The 18769-nt window shown below is 38.2% G+C and overlaps 1 protein-coding gene across 1 annotated transcript in view; it reads left to right on the top strand.

The window, feature by feature from the left end:
- Positions 1 to 18769, top strand: part of Nlg-4 (neuroligin 4) — a 361006-nt gene that overhangs the window by 211972 nt on the left and 130265 nt on the right. Inside the window, exon 6 of the mRNA XM_076316136.1 lies at positions 285 to 539. Coding sequence (XP_076172251.1) covers positions 285 to 539 — 255 coding nt within the window. The remainder of the gene's footprint in view (positions 1 to 284; positions 540 to 18769) is intronic.

Raw genomic sequence — 18769 nt, 5'->3', positions numbered from 1 at the left:
TCACAAACTGCCCTCACTGTTTGTCACCGAATGTCGAACGCGTTTAACGTTATGTCATATTATGGGGATCGCGTAATCGGATAGTATAGGCTGCGATCGACCGTGGTCGATTCGCGCGCGTAATTCGACGACTCGTTGTCACTCCGTCGATGCTTCGTTTGTCGAGTTTCAGCACATTTATCTCGTAACTGTAACGTGTTCGTGGGCCGAATAAACTTTACACTTACGATTAATCTCGTGTATCTTGCTGTAACTACAACGGCTCAACAATCGTGATTAATTAGGTGGTGAACGAATACACGGACTGGGAACGCACCGTGCAACATCCTATTAACACGAAGGACGCCTGCGTCCAGGCGCTCAGCGACGCACAGTTCGTGGCACCGTTGGTCCAAACCGGCGATCTCTTCACCATGAGGCACATGAAGAAGCCGAACAATCCTCACATCGCCCAAATACCCGAGACTGAGAAAGAACCGATGCCCAAAACGTACTTCTACGTGTTCGACTATCAGATGAAAAATGGCGACTACCCTCAGGTAAGTGATCATTCGAAGTATATATACACGTATATACGTTCGACAGAGGAGTGCCCGAATGCCGTGAAAGACGGTGTCGTATCGTTTAAATTATCCAAACTATCGTTAAGCGACAAACTTATTACGAATATAAGCCTCGGGGAATACCAACAAACCTTTACACACCGCTCTCTGCACCAATCTACGTTAAACAAACCGTTCGAAGCGCTTCAATTTTCAGTATATTTTAGTAGAGGATTATACGCCTGAGTTGGAGAGAATTGCCCGAGGTCGAATTCAGGTTTAGCGATTTGAATTTTTGAGACGATTTATTTTGCTATTGGCCGGAATTTGGTACTGCATGAACTGTTGACTAATAGCTTTATGGAGCAATCAAAGTGTGAAATAACGTATCGAAACCACCAGCCGGGGTATCGTTCATAATTCCTTACAGTGCAGAGGGTTTCGTTCGGTACGGTGAATGAAAACTGAAACTTTGTCGACCAAATTGTACACCTCGGTCTAGCAAAATATAGAGTATTTAATTAATTCCTAACTCGTGGGTTAAACTACCTGTGTTCGTAATTGATGAGGTGAGCTCAGTTTGGCCTTGTTTCATTCGTCGTTCCCAAATTTAATATGGCACGCAACGTTGCGTCGTTTCGCGAAAGAATCCAGAACATTCGTCGTGGAACTCTTTCATCGCCATTCCTTGGGATATGAAAGAGTCCGTGGACAGGGTGAGAACGTGTCGATATTTCCCTATGGGTTGTTTCGTCATTTGTTTACACATAATGACGGCTTTAAAGATATAAGAGCAAGGTCTAAAGTCTAATAGCACGATGGGAGAAATAGTCGTTTTAGTGACCTTGAACGGTCGATTAATTTTGAGCGGGTCACATTCAAAGAGTCGAAGTTGTAGAGAAATTTTTATTTAAGGATAACCTCGCGTTCAATGCACTAACCTCCATTTAATCACATCGTATTTACTAATGAAATTGGATGGAACTTTTTATTATGTTACAATTTTAAACGTATCGAATGTTAATGTAACAACCGAATACAAAAGTGGAAAGATTATAAATATTCATTAAAGCTTCAACGTTAATTGAGTCGTTTTTAATGGGACATCTAATGTGAATATTAAATTAATCAAAGTATTAAACTGCTTTTAATTAATGTTACGTTCAACAGAATTAATTTGCGATTCGCGTGGAATGCGTTCAGATTGTTCCAATTTGGAGTCATTTATTACTTTTCCCACTGTTACCAGAATTTAAATTCCAGCGTAATGCTTTTGCTTTCGTAACAGTTGAAAAAATATATTCGAAAGAATGACAAAAAAAAATATCAGAATTATCCGATGATCATCGATTTATTTCAAGTTTCTAATTATCGTAACAAATTCAAATATTGAAACAGCGAAGCTGTTGGAATTCTCTGTCATTTCGTTCGACGTACATCGCGATAATTGTACATTACGAATCGTTAAAAAGTTTGCGATAAGTTAAAAGTAAAATGGTTCAACTTATCTGTGAAAATACTTCCATTGACACGGTTGTAAAATGGGCGATGAAAGGTCTCTACGTCCCATACTTTCCCACAGCATAAACAGTATCGACTTTTAGACTTCCAAAGGTGCTTACTACCACCAAGTGTTGTATCTAAATAATTTCAAAGGAAGAGTACTTAATTAGAAAACGACACACCTTGAAAACGTGAATTTAAAAAACGTAACACGAAACGCACTCGGTGTTGCGCTCAATTTTGATGTATCTCGAATACTGAAGATACGAAAGAAAATAAGCAGGAACAAGTTCTCCACCAACCCTCTTTAAAACGCTTCGAACGGATTTGAAAGTGTTCGTGCTCGAAGAGCTTCAACAGCTGCGAGATCAAATATTTATCGATCGTTGCAATTCCATTTAAGCGCAATTTAATTAATCTTAAATTCAATTAGCAGATTGTAGCACCGAAATGTTAATTTCGTTCGAATATTTGCAACAGACGAATAACAATGTTCGTTATAATTGTTATCGTCTGCAATTACAGAACGGCCAGCGTTTGTCAGACTTTCTTCCTTTAAACGCCCGCGCGTGTTAATTAATGTAATTCATTGAGTACGTACACACGCACACGCACACGCACACGCACACACACACACAGTCGTCCGTAATTTCATTGTTCATTATTTAGTCAGCATTTAATTACTCACGACATCAGAGGTGTACGAGCAAGTGATAAACTTGACGTAATAGATTAAGGGGGATAATACCACGGGGGTGAAAACTTCTATAAAGAGATCGTAACTGAATTCCGGTGTTACACATTCGTGTAACTATAGAAATGTTTGTAATGGTTTTACTTTCCCTTTATAAAACGATAAAAAGGTATAACGGAGAGATTTAACGAACAGAATTTTTAACTAAACTATTTACACTCAGAAAAAGTTTCACTATTGTGATATTGTAAAGAAAATATAAGATAGATTATCATTTTTATGTACAAATTGGATAAGAACGATAATGTTTCTTATTTGTTTACAGTGGCCAAACTTTTTAACAGAACTAATGATGTATGACTAGGTATACGAGGACAGTAACAGCTTGAAAACGGAGAATCTGTCCCAGAAGAAATTTTATTTCGAATTCGACGAAATTTATTACGCGGACGAGAGGAAAGCAATTCAATTCTTCCGGGGTTGGTTTCTCTCGTTAAATTTTTAACTTCGAAGCTTCTCGAGGAGAAAATATAATAAACTCCTGTCCGAGTCTGCTCGATTATTATCCCACTCCTCGGTTTAAAATAACAATGCAGTATATAAACCCGAAACAAAAATAAATCCGAAGAATTCGATACCGAAGTGCTTGACAGAATACAAATCCAGTAGAGAGAAAAATTTAATACCAAACAAGCATCAATACGAACAAAAAGGAGAAAAACGAGAGAAAATGTAAATCGAATATTTAATTAAAAATTGCTGCGGTTAATATTAAATATTAGCCACATATGTATACAGCGAAATTATTCGATATATTGATCGAGCCCAAATATTGGTAATACAATATTCCAAAATTATGATACATAAATTTCTTCAGATTGAACTTGAGAAAAAGTTAACATGTACGTACAAGATTGGACAGTTACGTCACGATTTGCGAATCGTAATCGTTTGATTCTGGTAAAACAATTCCGTAGACCTGGAGAACCGTAAACTGTTGTCACAGATCGAATTCCAATGCGGTCGCGAACCGAAGTAAGGAGACGCTATCAAAGAATTTCGAATTGTAACGATTAAAACCCCTAGTCGCGCGAACTCGTTGCTTTGGAGTAGAGAAAGCGAAATAATTAAATACCGCGAACTGTCAGCAAAAGCCAGGGCAACGTTTCCACGGAAATTACTTTCCTCTTCGCGAAATAAGTCGCGGGTTGGTTGGCTCTAGCCCGTCTCCCTCAACCTTCTCTGAAAACGCCGTCTTAAACAATGGATACCGAGTGAGACGCACAGACGATGCTTGGAATGCGTTTATTAAAGCGAAACTTAATTCAATCTCTGAGCTACCCTCCGGTTCTGGTACTCCTACGAAGATACAGCTGCAGCTGCGGCGTGCAGTCCCGTGAATCATCCCGCAGCCTCCAGTGACTGTTGCAATTTCCGACTTGTGTCGATTCCTATCCTTGGCTGCCAGTTACTGTTTCAGCGCGTAAAGCACGCTGAAGTAAGATATCGACGTCTGGATGATCTTGAATGGAAAATATCGCGAGATCAGCGCGAACGATGACGTTAAGCGCGTTGCACTCCGAACACGTCGACCTCGGATCTATTTTAGCTTCTAGCGATTCGTAGAAAGGGAAGAAAATTTCGATCTTTGAGTACAAACGTGTTAACGAGAGTTAAATTTCGTTGATCTTTTCCTCGGACATTGACTAGTTAAGTACAATAAATTTTCCGTTTGGTAGAGGAAAATATTGTACGGTGTAAAGTTTCGAGGCTCGAATGAAGTGCACCGCAATTTCTTTTCGCAACTTTGTAATACAATGGAAAATTACCAATAGTGTTTCCATCGCGTAAGTTCGAGACAGATCTGAATCGACCGTTTTGGGATACTGGGGATTTATTTAAGCTGACAACGAAGTTTACCGATGCGAAGATCCGTGACGATGATAATGTTGCCGAGTGAGAAACTACACGATTGTGTACACTATTGGAACACTGTAACTAGGAGTTTGCGCTGATGCCGTATATCATTTTCCGTAATGATTGGAAAATTTTTAAATAAACGTTAGAATCGCTGAAAAATTAACGACGCTAGATTAAACGAAATCGCGTTTTAAGAAACGATTGTTCTCGTAAATGTCGCCGTCGTTGGATTAGAATCTCGCAAAGTGAATTTGATAAGACAGAGAAAAACACTTTAGGAAATCTATGTCGCAAGTTTCACGGTACTCTTTTCGTACTGTTGAGAATCCACTCATAGTTTAACGAGAAAGAGTTGAATTCCTTGGAACTCCATTTTCCCTGGCTCCAGTGAACAAAGCGTAGAAAAGATTTTCCAGTGTTTCCACGGGTGAGACACTTTTCCGCTCTGTTTTCAGTTATGAAATTACAAGAGGTGCGAGAACGGACGAGGTGTGAATACAATTCCTAGAAAAATAAAGAAGTCCACGCACCAAAAATTTCTACCGAAGTCCAGATTCATATTTCGTCAGTGCGATAGTTCGTTCGTTAAGATCGTACATTATTTTACTTGTTCGTGTTCTGGTACAGCAAACCGGATACAGAAATCTCGAGGCTGTATGTCCAGAGAATAATGGAAAGTAATATAATTAATCTCAATGGGTAATTCGGTAAAGTGCTCGACTGTCGCGCAATAGATCGTGGGGTTCGAATCCTTCGTGTATCATAAAAATTATTTTCCAGTAGATTTCACGGGTACTACTAAAACTTTTCATATGGAAAATAAATTTACGTCGGAAAATTCGGGAAAAGGAAAATTCGCAATCGAATTTGGAAATTTCAAATATCTCCAGAATACGACATCGACAATTAACGATCTCTTGCGGTATTTCCATGGAGGAATTCACTCTAACGTACGTGGAAAATTGCGAAGAAAATAGTAGTATTTATTGTGCAATACAAAAGAAACGAAAAAGAACCTTTAAAGAGCATAAATTAACCGTGAAGAAATTAAATGAATTCACGCTTGATAAAAGCTCTCTGCGCTGGAGTCTATTACCATTTGCGCCGGATAAATGTTCAGAAACATAATCAACAAGAATTCCGTAGCATGTTGTATCGTTGCTAGCCAGAACCTCCTCCATGCTTTCCAACGGTGTTAATGTACCAAAAAGCTGCAAACACGGCAAAGCGTGTTCACAAAAGCCTTGTTCGTTTTCTATACTCTACACGTCAGCATAATGATGCGCGTTGTTCGAACTTATATTCACTCTAGACTATATATATATATATATATATATATATATATATCAGCAACATTTAACGTACAATATACAGAGTAATTTTTTAATTTTTATTCAATTTACTTCTCTTCGATAATTATTTTATTTAAATGAATCTCTTCAAAGTTTAAAATATAATTATTTTTATTTCGATTCATAGTAATTGGTTGTGATAAATTTAGTGACACCTGTGCCACCGAACAAGAACGCTGAGACACAAATTTGTGTACGCTAACACGAACAACGTTGTTCAAGGAACAATAATTCTGACGAGTAGGAAGAACGATATGTTTTTGAACATAACATTCCTAGTCATTCCGAAGCACTGGCTGCTCGAGAAACAGACAAAGTACCGAATGAAAACGACCTCGCTGAAACAACCACGTTAAGAAAAATACGCGAGCCAGGTGCTCAGAAAGGTTGAGAAAATAGAATCGAGGACGGTGAAGACTGTTAAGTTACTATTATAATTTATTTTCTCGTTTTGGAAAATATTTCGTAACAAATAACTTTTCTTTACTTTGAAACGTGATCGTTCGATTATACGAACATTTCTTCTCACGACTCGTTCGGACGATCGAGATATTTCTAATATTTATGAAACAAATTTCGATACGAAAAAGTTATAACAAAGTGTAACAAAATATTTTGTCTTTATTTGCGTTGAGAATATTGGAATAATGTAATATTTATTGGAGTAAGAAAGTATTATTCAAACTTGTCAAATGTCGCTATTAAAATTCCACGAATATCCAGATACTCGATCGACGCAAAAAATATTCGAATACTCAAGTTCTCGAACGATGTTCGAATTATATTTGCAGAATATTTGAAACATCGGAGTGTTCATATATTCAAATACAGAAACATTCGACAATTGCTCTCAGCCATACTTCGATATCATGACCCAGTTCCTTGTCCAGGAGTACGAAATACTCACGTTTCAACTCTCTAGTTGTAGATAGTAATAGTAGAAAGAACTATGACTCAGCAGCAGCCATTGACCAGCACAAACTGGTCCTGCGTTGAGTAGGTCAGTAAGTAGTACAAGAGCGAGAAGAACATAGTGCAATATTGAAAATTATGCTTCGCTTTAAAGGACGATATCTCGGAAACGAAGACAGCTATCGACGTGAAATAAACGTCCCTTTAAAGGAAAACGCGTTTCGTTTCTGTTAATATTATCTGTAATACGTTACAAAAGTCTAGAACGAAGTTACACAACACGAAAGAGTGATTTTCTTCTTTCGAACTACTATCGTTAATCTTCAGGAGCTGAGTCTTTCCGAATCCAAGCTTGGTACGTGACAATTCAATAAAGTATTAACAATATAGACGATCATGCCTTATAGGAACCAAGTTTTACCTTTAGGAAATTTAAATATATTCCAAATTGATTTTAACAGAACCTCGTAATCTTCTTGGCTTACACTGTAGGTTCTCTTGAGGATAAGAAACCGAAGTCATAAATACAAACGTGTGAAATTAGACATATATCATATGTATATGATAAATATTAATTTATAATAAAAATTCCGAGGACAGAGTTGGACCTCGGTGCAACTCGCAGAAAGGATGCACGTTATCGCTCTTTGTAACGATTTCGTGATGGAGACTTCGTAGGACCATTGCCCGATCCACATCATCAAATTCCAATTGAAAAACTAAACTTGAAATACCGATTGTCCATCATTCAATGAGCGTTTGGAAATCGTGTGACGAAAAAAAGGTCGTTCGAAGGGCTCTCCACGGTTTCCAGAGTCTCACGGATTTTCTCTCTCGAATTTTCTTACCCCCTAAGTAATAATACATCTCTCTGTCACGTCACATTGACAGACACACACGCTCGCGCGTCCGTGAGTGCTTCATTTACTATTACGATGCAACAAAGAGACATTTCCCAGCGAAAACCTTTTCTTCCCTCTGAAACTTTAACTTCGCGGAACGAGGGTGAAAAATCGTGGATTTTTCGCGAGGATTTATTTATTTCCATTGGACGGCGATTTTTCTTCATCGATCGCGTGTCCTTGGCACCCATGACGACACCCAGCCACCCGTCGGCAAGTGGGGATGCTATAGGCTTCAGTTCGCCGTCGATTCTCGAGAGTGATGCGTCTGTGCACGTAGACGAGTGCTGGTACAAGGAATAATTAAACAAAAAAAACATATTTTTCCAACCTATTGCGCAAATTTGACGATGTGAGACTGTTCGAACGAATCTCGAGAATAAATACGATCGAGCGATGGTAAAGGGACCGAAACGAAATCCAGGTAACGTCACTGTACGAAGAATTATCTTTGTTACACTGTGGTCACTCTGACAAGTGAAAATTTAATCTCGATGACAATTTTTTTAAATTATTTTTCATCGTTACGGTAGAGTGAGGAATTTGACGATGAGTCGTGTATGCTTTCCATTCTTGGTATTTCTCAAAGACTGTTAAATTATACCAATATACGATAATGACGATGGGTAGATAGTAACAGCAATAGAACTAATTCAATAAATTATTCGTAGCAAAAATAGTAACACTATTGAAGGGTTCTAAAAATTCTTACGAAAGTATTATTTTCAACAAAATTATAGCTGTCGAACGTCATCCCATAAAAGATTTGACCGTTTCATCTGCAAGGACCGAATGACATTCATAACCATTGTAATATAAGAATGAGAGTTCTTCTCTTCTCTTTTTTAAGAAAAAATTTAACAAACGTGACTACCAATTCCGCGAAACTGCGAGCGCAATTTTTCACCAAGGTTTCGCCTGGTCCTGGCCCGAGTGGAAATTGACAGATGCCGTTTTTCAGACAGGTATTGCCAAACCCAGAGAGACACCTGTGCAGTCATTGTCGAGCAGTCACGCGTTTCGCATTTGTATGCCGCGGCTGTTGTGGAGGAGAAGCATTTTTCAAGGCAGATGAAGTTTCTCGCTTCGTTCCAGGTGGGGAGGGGTCGGGGGAGGGTCGAGAGGTGTCGGGGCCAGCCAATTTCGCAGCTTCCAAAACGCTTTCGAAAAATGGTGTGACTTCGCCGTATTGTAACAAGGTTCGATTTTCAACCGCGCGCGAAGTCACGGAAACTCGCTCGGCTTTCGATCAATATTCATGAAATATTTATGAAATGTTAATCCAATTACAAAGCATCCCGTGTATCGAGATCAGTGTCGCTATAAGAAGAAAAACAACTATAGAGAAATAATAGCGTTAATTTCAATTTTTCGAATGCACCGAGGTAAAGAAAACACTTTAATATAAATTGAAGCCGAAAAAAAGAAATAGAATCAGAAACAGTTCTAACTTACAATTGAGGAAAGATTATTTCCAATTAAGTTCATTACACACCTTTAATTATTCATCTTTCTATTTAAGGAAGAAGAACGTTTACGGCGACTAATAACAAGTTGAGTTTCATTTTTTAATCGACCCACTATGTAAAACTATATTTGGACATATTGTTCGAGTTTGTGTTAAATTTAATTAACGTAACTATTGTTCGTTGTACACAAGCTTTTTTTTCTATTGTATTATTGAGTTTTAATTTTATTATCAATTTTTTATTCTTTTTGTCTGTATGTTTCATTTCGTAGAATTTCAGATATTTTTGCTTCAATTTATATACCGAAGAGAACTCGAAACTGCAGGTCGGAATATTTATAGGTAAATACGCTCTGCTTTTAAATTCTTTTTTGATGCACCATTTGTTTTGATTCGAGATCATTGATTTTATGCATTTTTATGGCCCAAACACGCGGGATTTAATTCGTCGGTACCACTTCCCACCCTCTTCACGCTGCGAAACTTTACTATTTCAAAAAGGAGTGGGTCTGCCTGGTATATTTTTCCGTGATGGTTTTTCGGATGTTTACGGTCAAATATTCCGATGTATTCGCAACGATGTTTCACTACAAACATTGTTTACGTTATTTATGGGGAACTCGTAATATTTTGGTCGAGATATCGAATATTTGCCTTAACACTTTCGTACTTGATCGCCACATATATTTCCTTACTTTTTTAATGTCGATAATTCTGTGACGCATGATATATATATTCGCACGTATACAATATATTTATATTTGCAAAACCATATAAAAGTCTTTTTCTTTTTACTTAAAATAAATTCTGCCCGTAAAAACTCGTATTTGCGTTCTATGGAAATTTGAGCTATCCGTTCTTTTTTTTTTCTCGTGAAATATCAAATAACAATTTTGTAATAAGAGCAGATCGAATATCAAGAGCGTTGATAATCGGTATTTCATAAAATTCGAAAAAATATATTGCTAATCGAATAATTTATGAGGTGGAAAAGTGTACGCTTCGATTTTGTTTCCAACAATTTGTTGCGGTAGAACAAATATTCGTTTTCGTAGCCGCCCAGCAGAAACGTAACACGGGACGCGACGTTTATTGTAACCATTCCAATAATTTGTAAACCAATGCAGCCGCAATCGGTCGACCATTTAACAATATTCATCGTTGCCAACTGTGACACTGAATAATTTACATACCTCGTGCGTATTGTGAAATATATGCACGCGTCCGTATGTAAACACGATTATCGTTTCTGTCAAATACTGTTATATCGCGGAATCTGAAATTCTCGAAGTCAACAATGCATCCACGTTGCAAAATATGCATTAAGGGTACGCAGCCACGCGTGATAATAACGATGCGTACAACATTGTTTCAGTGGAAACAGAGATATGTTTCTCATTGCATAGCGATCGGATAAAAATAAATACAATAGAAGATAACTAGTAATCGTGTGAAAATAAATATAATAAAAGATAATAGATGAGAATATAATTATCTTTTCAATAGAGATACGAGATACTCTAGAAGTACTCTGGAAATATTCTTGAAACGTATTTCTGTTACAAAACCATACAAATTATGAAAATATCGTTCTTCGTTAATCCGGTAGCGCACAGAATTGATTTTTTAACGAAACTACCCGGTGGTAGTTTCGATCGGTATCGTTCGCAGAATTTTCTAACCTCGTACGAAACTTCATGGGGAACAAAAAATGGAAGAAACAAGACAGGTTACCCGATGTTAAAACACGAGACGTATATTGACGCTGGTAATTTAATATACATCGTTGAAAATACATTCGAATTGATCGGTGAAAAAATATACACCAGCACGAATTCGAGCGCTTTTATTCGTTTATGATATTTTATCGGATAAATAAACGAAGTGGACTGCGGCAATCAGTAACGCTTCGATAAAACGTGTCACGCGATGTGTATCGCAAATCGTCACGCGACTCGCAAGTCGAACTAAAAGGTATTTTTACTGGAAGTGGATTACGAATTGGATTTCACCGGACTGTGAGTGACGCATGAAAGGAATCACACCACTGAAAATCGATCGCAAGATCAAACGTTTATTTGTTCTACGTTTCGACCGAGTGGTTTACGTTTCTCTTCAGGAACGCCTTTATTTCCAAAACTAAACAGTTTGCTCAAGATGATTGAAACACTCCTCAAACATTTGATATTCATTCCAGACACTATCAAACATTTAATTTCCTTTCTAACGATTTTGTAGACGATATATTTTTATTTATCCAAAAAGCAATCTTCAATTTTCAATTTTTATACGATTTTTAATTTCGGAAAATGTATTCGAGAAGAGAATCACGGAGCAAATAAACGTTTGATCTTTTGTTCTAATCAGCCCCAAAAAGAAACAATAGAACGTTCCTTTGCGATTTATCTTTGATCGATGTCCAAGAGCAGACCGATCAAGAATTACTTATTTTCTCGAGTGGACGATAAGTTAATTCGAGTGTATCTACGGTATTTTGTTCTTCGATCGCCAGAGATCTCGGACATTGTACTTCGTTTACGTATCTATAGTTATTGCAGTGAAGCGGGAAAATGAAAAAGACCGTAAGAATCGTAGTTAGTAAAATTGACGTTTCATCTCTGATTCGCGGAGCAGAAAATAACTAAGCTCATTAGACGTTGCCACCATCGTCGACCATAAGCGACAGACGGCAACAAGTGGTCAGTAAAGAAGTTTGGATCGATATGGCGGCAATACCTGCACGAAGGTGCACGGAACGGTAAACGTACAAATGACGAGTCTCCTAATCCGTTTCTGTTTGTCATTGAATGGTCAGGGGCAGGTCAGCTTCGACAAATATCGAGGGGAAGGATTGTCGAATGTATTCAGCGAGTGAAAACTGAAAGTCTGACTAAAGGGGACACCGAGGATGCACCTTGCATTTTCGTCGATCGTTGCATAAATGATTCCACAGGTTTTTCTACCTTATACCACATTATTACTATTATTGTACTGGGAAATTCGATACGCGTGTAAACAATCAAGATTATTTATTCTCGCGCCGGAGAAAATTTCTTTGCGACTTTTTGCATCAATTTTGACGCGTTTGATCGACAGGCGCGTATCGTTGTATTCGAAATTAATTTCGTATCAAAATAGAGACGCGTTGGAGTGTTCGCGTCAGTGAACGAGCAGCTATCAGAAATTCGATATAATGGAATAAAATTTTCTCGTTTCGATTATGTAGAAGAGAAAGAATTGCTGAATTTTTATATTATTAAAAAGAATACTCGTCGATACAATAGCCAACGTTCATAACTTTCATTCTGTTCTTGTTTCTTGTACTATTCTTTTTTTTTTTATCACAATTATTCTCAAGTCTCTCGTCACTCTGTCGTTCTAGGTTACACTTAATAACGCATCTGCATTTGTATTTTCTCTCCGTATGATGTAACACAGACGTTATTATTAATTAAAAATCGACTTCGAAAGATATTGAGTCTTTTCGTCAATGACTCGGTCTTCGCTGCGACGAAGGAAAATCCTGGCAAAAATAATTTATGTGTTTCTACTGGTTGTAATAATTTTGTTACACACATACAAAATAACATCATCGTATTACAGAGATCCGTTTACGAACGAAATAACAAAAATTTAAATTCTTTAGCGACAGATGTAAATCTCATCGGGAATTTCAACCAAACTGTTTTTGTTTCGAACGGTAGCTTTCGAAGCGATTCGAATATCGATGTCGGTTACCATTCGACCACGCGATACCACGAAATCAATCGTGTGTTGGAGGCTTTACGTCGGTTGCCGTTTTGAGAACAATCACGAGAACAGCTCGTAAAACGTGTAACCCTCGAGGCTCGTGCGCGCGGATGTTTTTCGCAAATCGAAGAGACGTGTGATTTTATGTTACCAGTGAGTAACCCCCCTCCCTCCTCGTCTCTGTACGCGTTTGCATTGTTTCGTGATGCGTGGGTGTTCGTTTGAAGTAACATCCCCGATATGTTCGTAGACTATTTACCAAATACGTTGCGTTGCACTTGTTGCAGTTTAACGAATATTTAAATCAACTTGCACGACGTTTTCATTATGTTTGCACGGTTCGACGTAACGCATATGCAAACGACGAAATATTTCTTTAAAAATTATTAAATTTCTTTCAATCGGTACGCCTAGTTCGAAGCTCTAAAAGTACGAATAATATTTGATATTTTTTTTGCGAACGATTCAGATCGCAGGTTTTCACTCTAAATTTTTCAATTTCGTATTCGCTTCGTATGCGCATCAAATAATAATAATTAAAAATAGCCATTATTAAGCCCTATTTGGACATATCCATTGATAATACCCTCCCGAATGAGAGACAATGGTATCTATAACGGAAACTATTAAATTTTAATTTCCGTGCACACTCGATGTACCAGTTCCAAACCGAAGGTTAGTAGCGTTAATAATTTGACAGAAATTAACATAGCCACAATGTTTGGTTAATGCATCAAGTATTTAATAAATGTATAATCCTGGCGACAGTGTTCGACGAGCAAACAACCAATACCAACGTTTCTATAAAAGATCAAGGAACTCGGTTAATCCTCGTTTCTCGAGGGAACGAAGTTCGCGTACATATTCCGATGTGTACCAGAATGTAAACTTCGTACATCGAATGTAAATTTCACGTTGGTGTGTAAACGTTGATGACTGTGTTCAAAGTTTGCCTTCTTCTAGGTTACAACAATACTGAATCGACGCTGGTGCTACTCGCGTCGGTGATCATTGAATGGAATAGAGTACCATGAAATAGGACGTCGATGTTTGAAGAATCTTGAACAAACCGCCTCGCTTTGAAAATGTTGAAGTGGCTCGAGAATCCATTTAAACGTGAAAAATTTGTTCTCATATCTTGGCGAGCACCTCCAGGATCGTGAAATACACGTTGGCAATAATTACGAAGGTTGACTCTGTGGATCTCTGCATTGTTAATAGCAACATTTTCTGGGTTGGAGAACGTGCCATGTATCATTGTAGCTAAAATGTTTCTACTCGAAATGTTCAGAGCAGACAAAATGAAAACTCGACATGGAAAACGTGAAATCATTGACGTCTGATATACAAGGTATTGCTTAAAATTTGTTCGTAACTAATGAACGAATCGAATCTCTAAACAATCGAACACTTTTTTATCGAATAATATCAAACGAATTCGAATGTCTCGTGGTAGATTCTAGATGAAAGCGTCGTATACGAACGGTACTTCTGCGTTCACGAATAATGCCACTACAGTGTAAATGACAATTCTGTATTGCCCAGCCCGTTTCGGGACCTGATATGGCCACTGGCCGAGTATCGTCAACAACAACCGCGAGAACTTGAAGTATTGATTCCTGAAGACCTCCATTGACGCACGAAAGCTAGAACGTTATCGCGACGAAAACGCTCGCAGAGCACTTTCCTCTCCATTCTGTCGTTTCACTTATGCGAACATTTTCTTTCTAAAATTGTGATTCACCGTTCGTTATATTTCGTTCTTCTCGCGATTTTCTAGGCGACGAATAACCCATTACAATAATGCGTAAACTAATCGATCGAAATATCCGTGTTTTTATATTGAAGGCGAAATAGTTGAAAAAGAAGACATTGAAAATACTTCTAAAGTCGAATAGTTTGTTCGAAATTCTTTATTTTCCGTGCGAGACGAACAACTGTCTTGCATTGACACGATGTTTGTATAGTGAGTCAAAATCATGACGAAAAAGTCGAAGAAGTCGACATCGAGAACCAATCTATATTAGATCTATATTAGAAAGAAATGCCGAGAGTTAGGACAGGTACAAGATTCTTTGATGCATTATAAATTATTGAAAGAACGAAACGACTTTTCACTGTCCGTGTCGAATTTTTATTACAAGTTTCATCGATCCTCCAACGTAATGACCGTTACAAAGATTGTACGACTTTGAGAGAAACATAATACGAGCGGTAATAATTTTTCGCTTAATAATGGATAACGATATTACTAGAAATGGATCGCTTAACTCATAGCGTCAAACGATTATTAATGAATCAAAGCTTCAATCTAGGATCATTGATCGCGACTATAGACTTTTAATTGGTCGCGTGATTAATGTATTTAAGAACACTGATCGATTTAACTTCCACATTTGGGATATTTAAGCCCAAAGCAAATTTACGCTCGGCGTTAAAATACGAAATTCTATTAATCTATTACCAGAATATTAATTATCAACGGAACCAAAAGATTTCCGTGCCTTTGAGCGAAGAATAACGAAAATGATACACGAAAATTACAACGACAAAAAAGAAACCTATTCTCTATTAACTATACTAACATATATTTTTTATTCTACACACAGATAATAATATAGAGTGTAAGAAAAAATGTCCTACGAAATTTAAGCAAAGTTGTAAATTTGAAGAGTGGATCGAGTGCCTATTTCTGAGTTGAATCTAGTTTAGATAAATTCAACGATTTGTTCAACTCTTTGTAACGTTTCTCCACACGTTCCGCCACGTTCGAACGATAAACGTGAGAATTGGTATCCCAGGCAAAGTCCCTCTCTATCGTTCGATTTCTAAAATCATGGCAATTTACGATCTCGGCACCGATCGTATCGAAAGAAACGGAAAATTTTCGATGGTGGCGATAATCCCCGGCATCCACGGTGTATTAACCCGATCAGAGAGGCGTTGCGCGTCACGGTCGGTGACAATCATCGATAATCACCCAGTATCCGGAATCACGTCGTTTCGAAAGGCAATCGCGGCCAACCTAACGACCGAACGAAAACTGCGCGTATAGCTGGTATCGCCGGCTAATAATTGGAACATTGGCGTCCTCTCGTAAATCTCTCGGCCGCTGAGCGATCGGGGGGAATCGCGCGATTTGTCCAACGGTAGCATCGGTTCGCCACCTACCCTACCCTCCGCCGCTCCTTTCTATCAGCTTCCGGTTGAATGAGACCAAGCACGACCGAATATGAATCGCCGCGAGCGAACGCATACGGACGCGGAATAAACTTTGAAATGAGTTTAAAACTCTCCTGGATTGTTGGGCGAACTGTCGGCAGATTTGTTATCCTCTGAGCGAGAGGGTGAGCGGATGCTGATGGGGGAAAACTGTGGAGAGAGAGGAGAGCTGGATGCGCCAGATTCTGGCTCGCAAGACGGCCACCCGGGTTGGTTAATCTTAGGGAAATTATATTTGCGTCTGTGCGCGCTGTCTGCAAAATAAACCGTCCGCAATTGCCTCGGCTTAATTGCGTTCAACCGTGGCGAACGGTCTTCGCAGACGTAAATCTTTTCCGTGGTTACCAATCGTAATTCGAAGCATTTAACTAGTGCCGGTTGTATGTTTTTCTTCAACGAAAAGGAGTCTCGGTCCTGATTCGAAGGAGCTGGACAATTTTTATGATTCTTCGGCGATATTTATCGCTGCCGCGGAGACACTCGTGTTTTCTTGGAGATCGATGTTAACGCGAGAGGTTCGATTGATCATTCGATGCAGAAAGACTCGTTGAATGTACAAATGTAAAATCATTTTCTACCCATGGAAAGAATTTTTTTAAAGGCGAGCTGTAATTATTCTAACCTTCGTTGTAGTCGTGACAATGTAGTAGAAAAAGATAGGTTAAATTGGAAAAGAGAAGAAATATAAAATATATTCTTTGTAATTATTCTATATATTTCTTCCACTTTCTAATTATATTGGCGGTTTAGAAATGGTTATGGTTCTTCGAAAACCAACGTTATTTATTATCGATTTTAGCAGAACGATCTTTACGTCCGATAATCTAATTCCCAGTATGGATGATTCTATAATATTATATTTGTCTGACCAGGTTTGGACGTATCTACTTGAAAGTTTCAATACCTAGTTTTCCGGGTAATATCTCAAATTCTTGTTATTAATATCTGAATTATGCGTTCTCTGTACACTGAGAATGAAACGATAAATGCTAAAATTCGTCCGTAATTACATTTCGTAGTTATTGAATGCGTTCGTGGTTTCAATGTATCCCTTTAAATCATGCGCGTATATACCCCCATGATGAAGCGACGGGCAATAAAATTTATTCATAATTACACGCCCAACGCTGGATAAATAATTCAAACGCCACATTATTAACGCTGATTACGGACATCGTTACGAAACACTGCGTACACCGCAGCCAATGGGAAGCTCCCAGATGCATCGAACCTCGACTTGCGACCCGCTGCATCGGCAACATCTCTTATCGACGTTATTGGTTATTGATATTTAAATAACTATTCATACTTTGTCAGATATTAATAATGTTAATGTTGCGGAATATTTATGGACAATCGATGTAACAATATCGAATCACGATACGAATATTGTCACCAATGGGAAACGATTTAATTGGTTGAATAGGTTGCGCCAATGTTGCACGGAGGATTCACAAAATTGACAAAAAAAAAAGTTCGTTCTTGAATCATTCGAGATTCGAGAATTTGAGAATTTTTCCACCGACTCCTTTAGACTATAATTTAAATCATTTTCTTCTCACTGTTTCTGCATTGTGAGTAAACAAAAATTGCAATATAATCTATGGAAGTATAATACAATAGTATAAATAGGAAATCTAAACTTTTCGATTCTAGTTTTCAGTCTTCTTTAACGTGTACAAATTTTCTTTCGTAATTTTTCATACACCACAGAAGAAGACTCAAACTTAGAGTCCATGTGATTATCGTTCCTGTATAGCTCGTGAATTTTGACAGCGTAAAGAATTAATTCGAAATAGAAATCTTCAATGTACAGGCGTTGAAAATTATAAAGACGACGGCCACATTGCGTTCCCCGCAATTCGTCACACTGGCACTGCCCATTAAGACTCAATTCCAATTCCAATTTGCGCTAAATTGTTTGCAAAAGCGATCGTCCTTTCTGCTGCCGTTTACCAACCTCCGCCTCTTGCCCCATCTCTGCTCGTCGTTTTCCGTTCGTCGAACAGATTCTGGATCGACAATGTGCACCGTAGCTCTGGTATAATAGGAAAATTGATCGATTATTGTCGAGAGATGGCAGAAACGACGAATCGGAAAGACGACAGGTAAGAAAACATTATAATCCCTCGAAAGTCTCTTGGAGAATGTTTGTAAGCAAATCCTCCGTGAGCTTCGACAACTTAAATTGTTTTTAACGAATCAGTGACTCGCGAACGAAATAAGTCCGTAAGTAATTACTTCGGTGAGACCCTTTGGTAGTCTGTGACCGCGTTGATCAGACGCAAAGAAATTATAAATTATTCGTACATCGTAGAGTTCGCGAAACAAATTTTTTTCCTCGGTGTTAAAATGCATAGGAGTGTACTATTTATGAAATTTTATACATAGGGGTGATGAATATAAGAGCGTCGCATTCGCGTTAGAGTCACGGTCGATACACATAACGAAGACGTAGCGGTCGTCGTGGTAGCGACGCTAATGTAGTTGGCTCCCGCTAAATT

The sequence above is a fragment of the Ptiloglossa arizonensis genome, chromosome 7, assembly GCF_051014685.1.
Source record: "Ptiloglossa arizonensis isolate GNS036 chromosome 7, iyPtiAriz1_principal, whole genome shotgun sequence".
In the NCBI taxonomy this organism is placed as follows: Eukaryota; Metazoa; Arthropoda; class Insecta; order Hymenoptera; family Colletidae; genus Ptiloglossa; species Ptiloglossa arizonensis.
The sequence above is the reverse complement of the archived record's forward strand: the minus strand, read 5'-3'. Positions and strand labels throughout refer to the sequence as shown.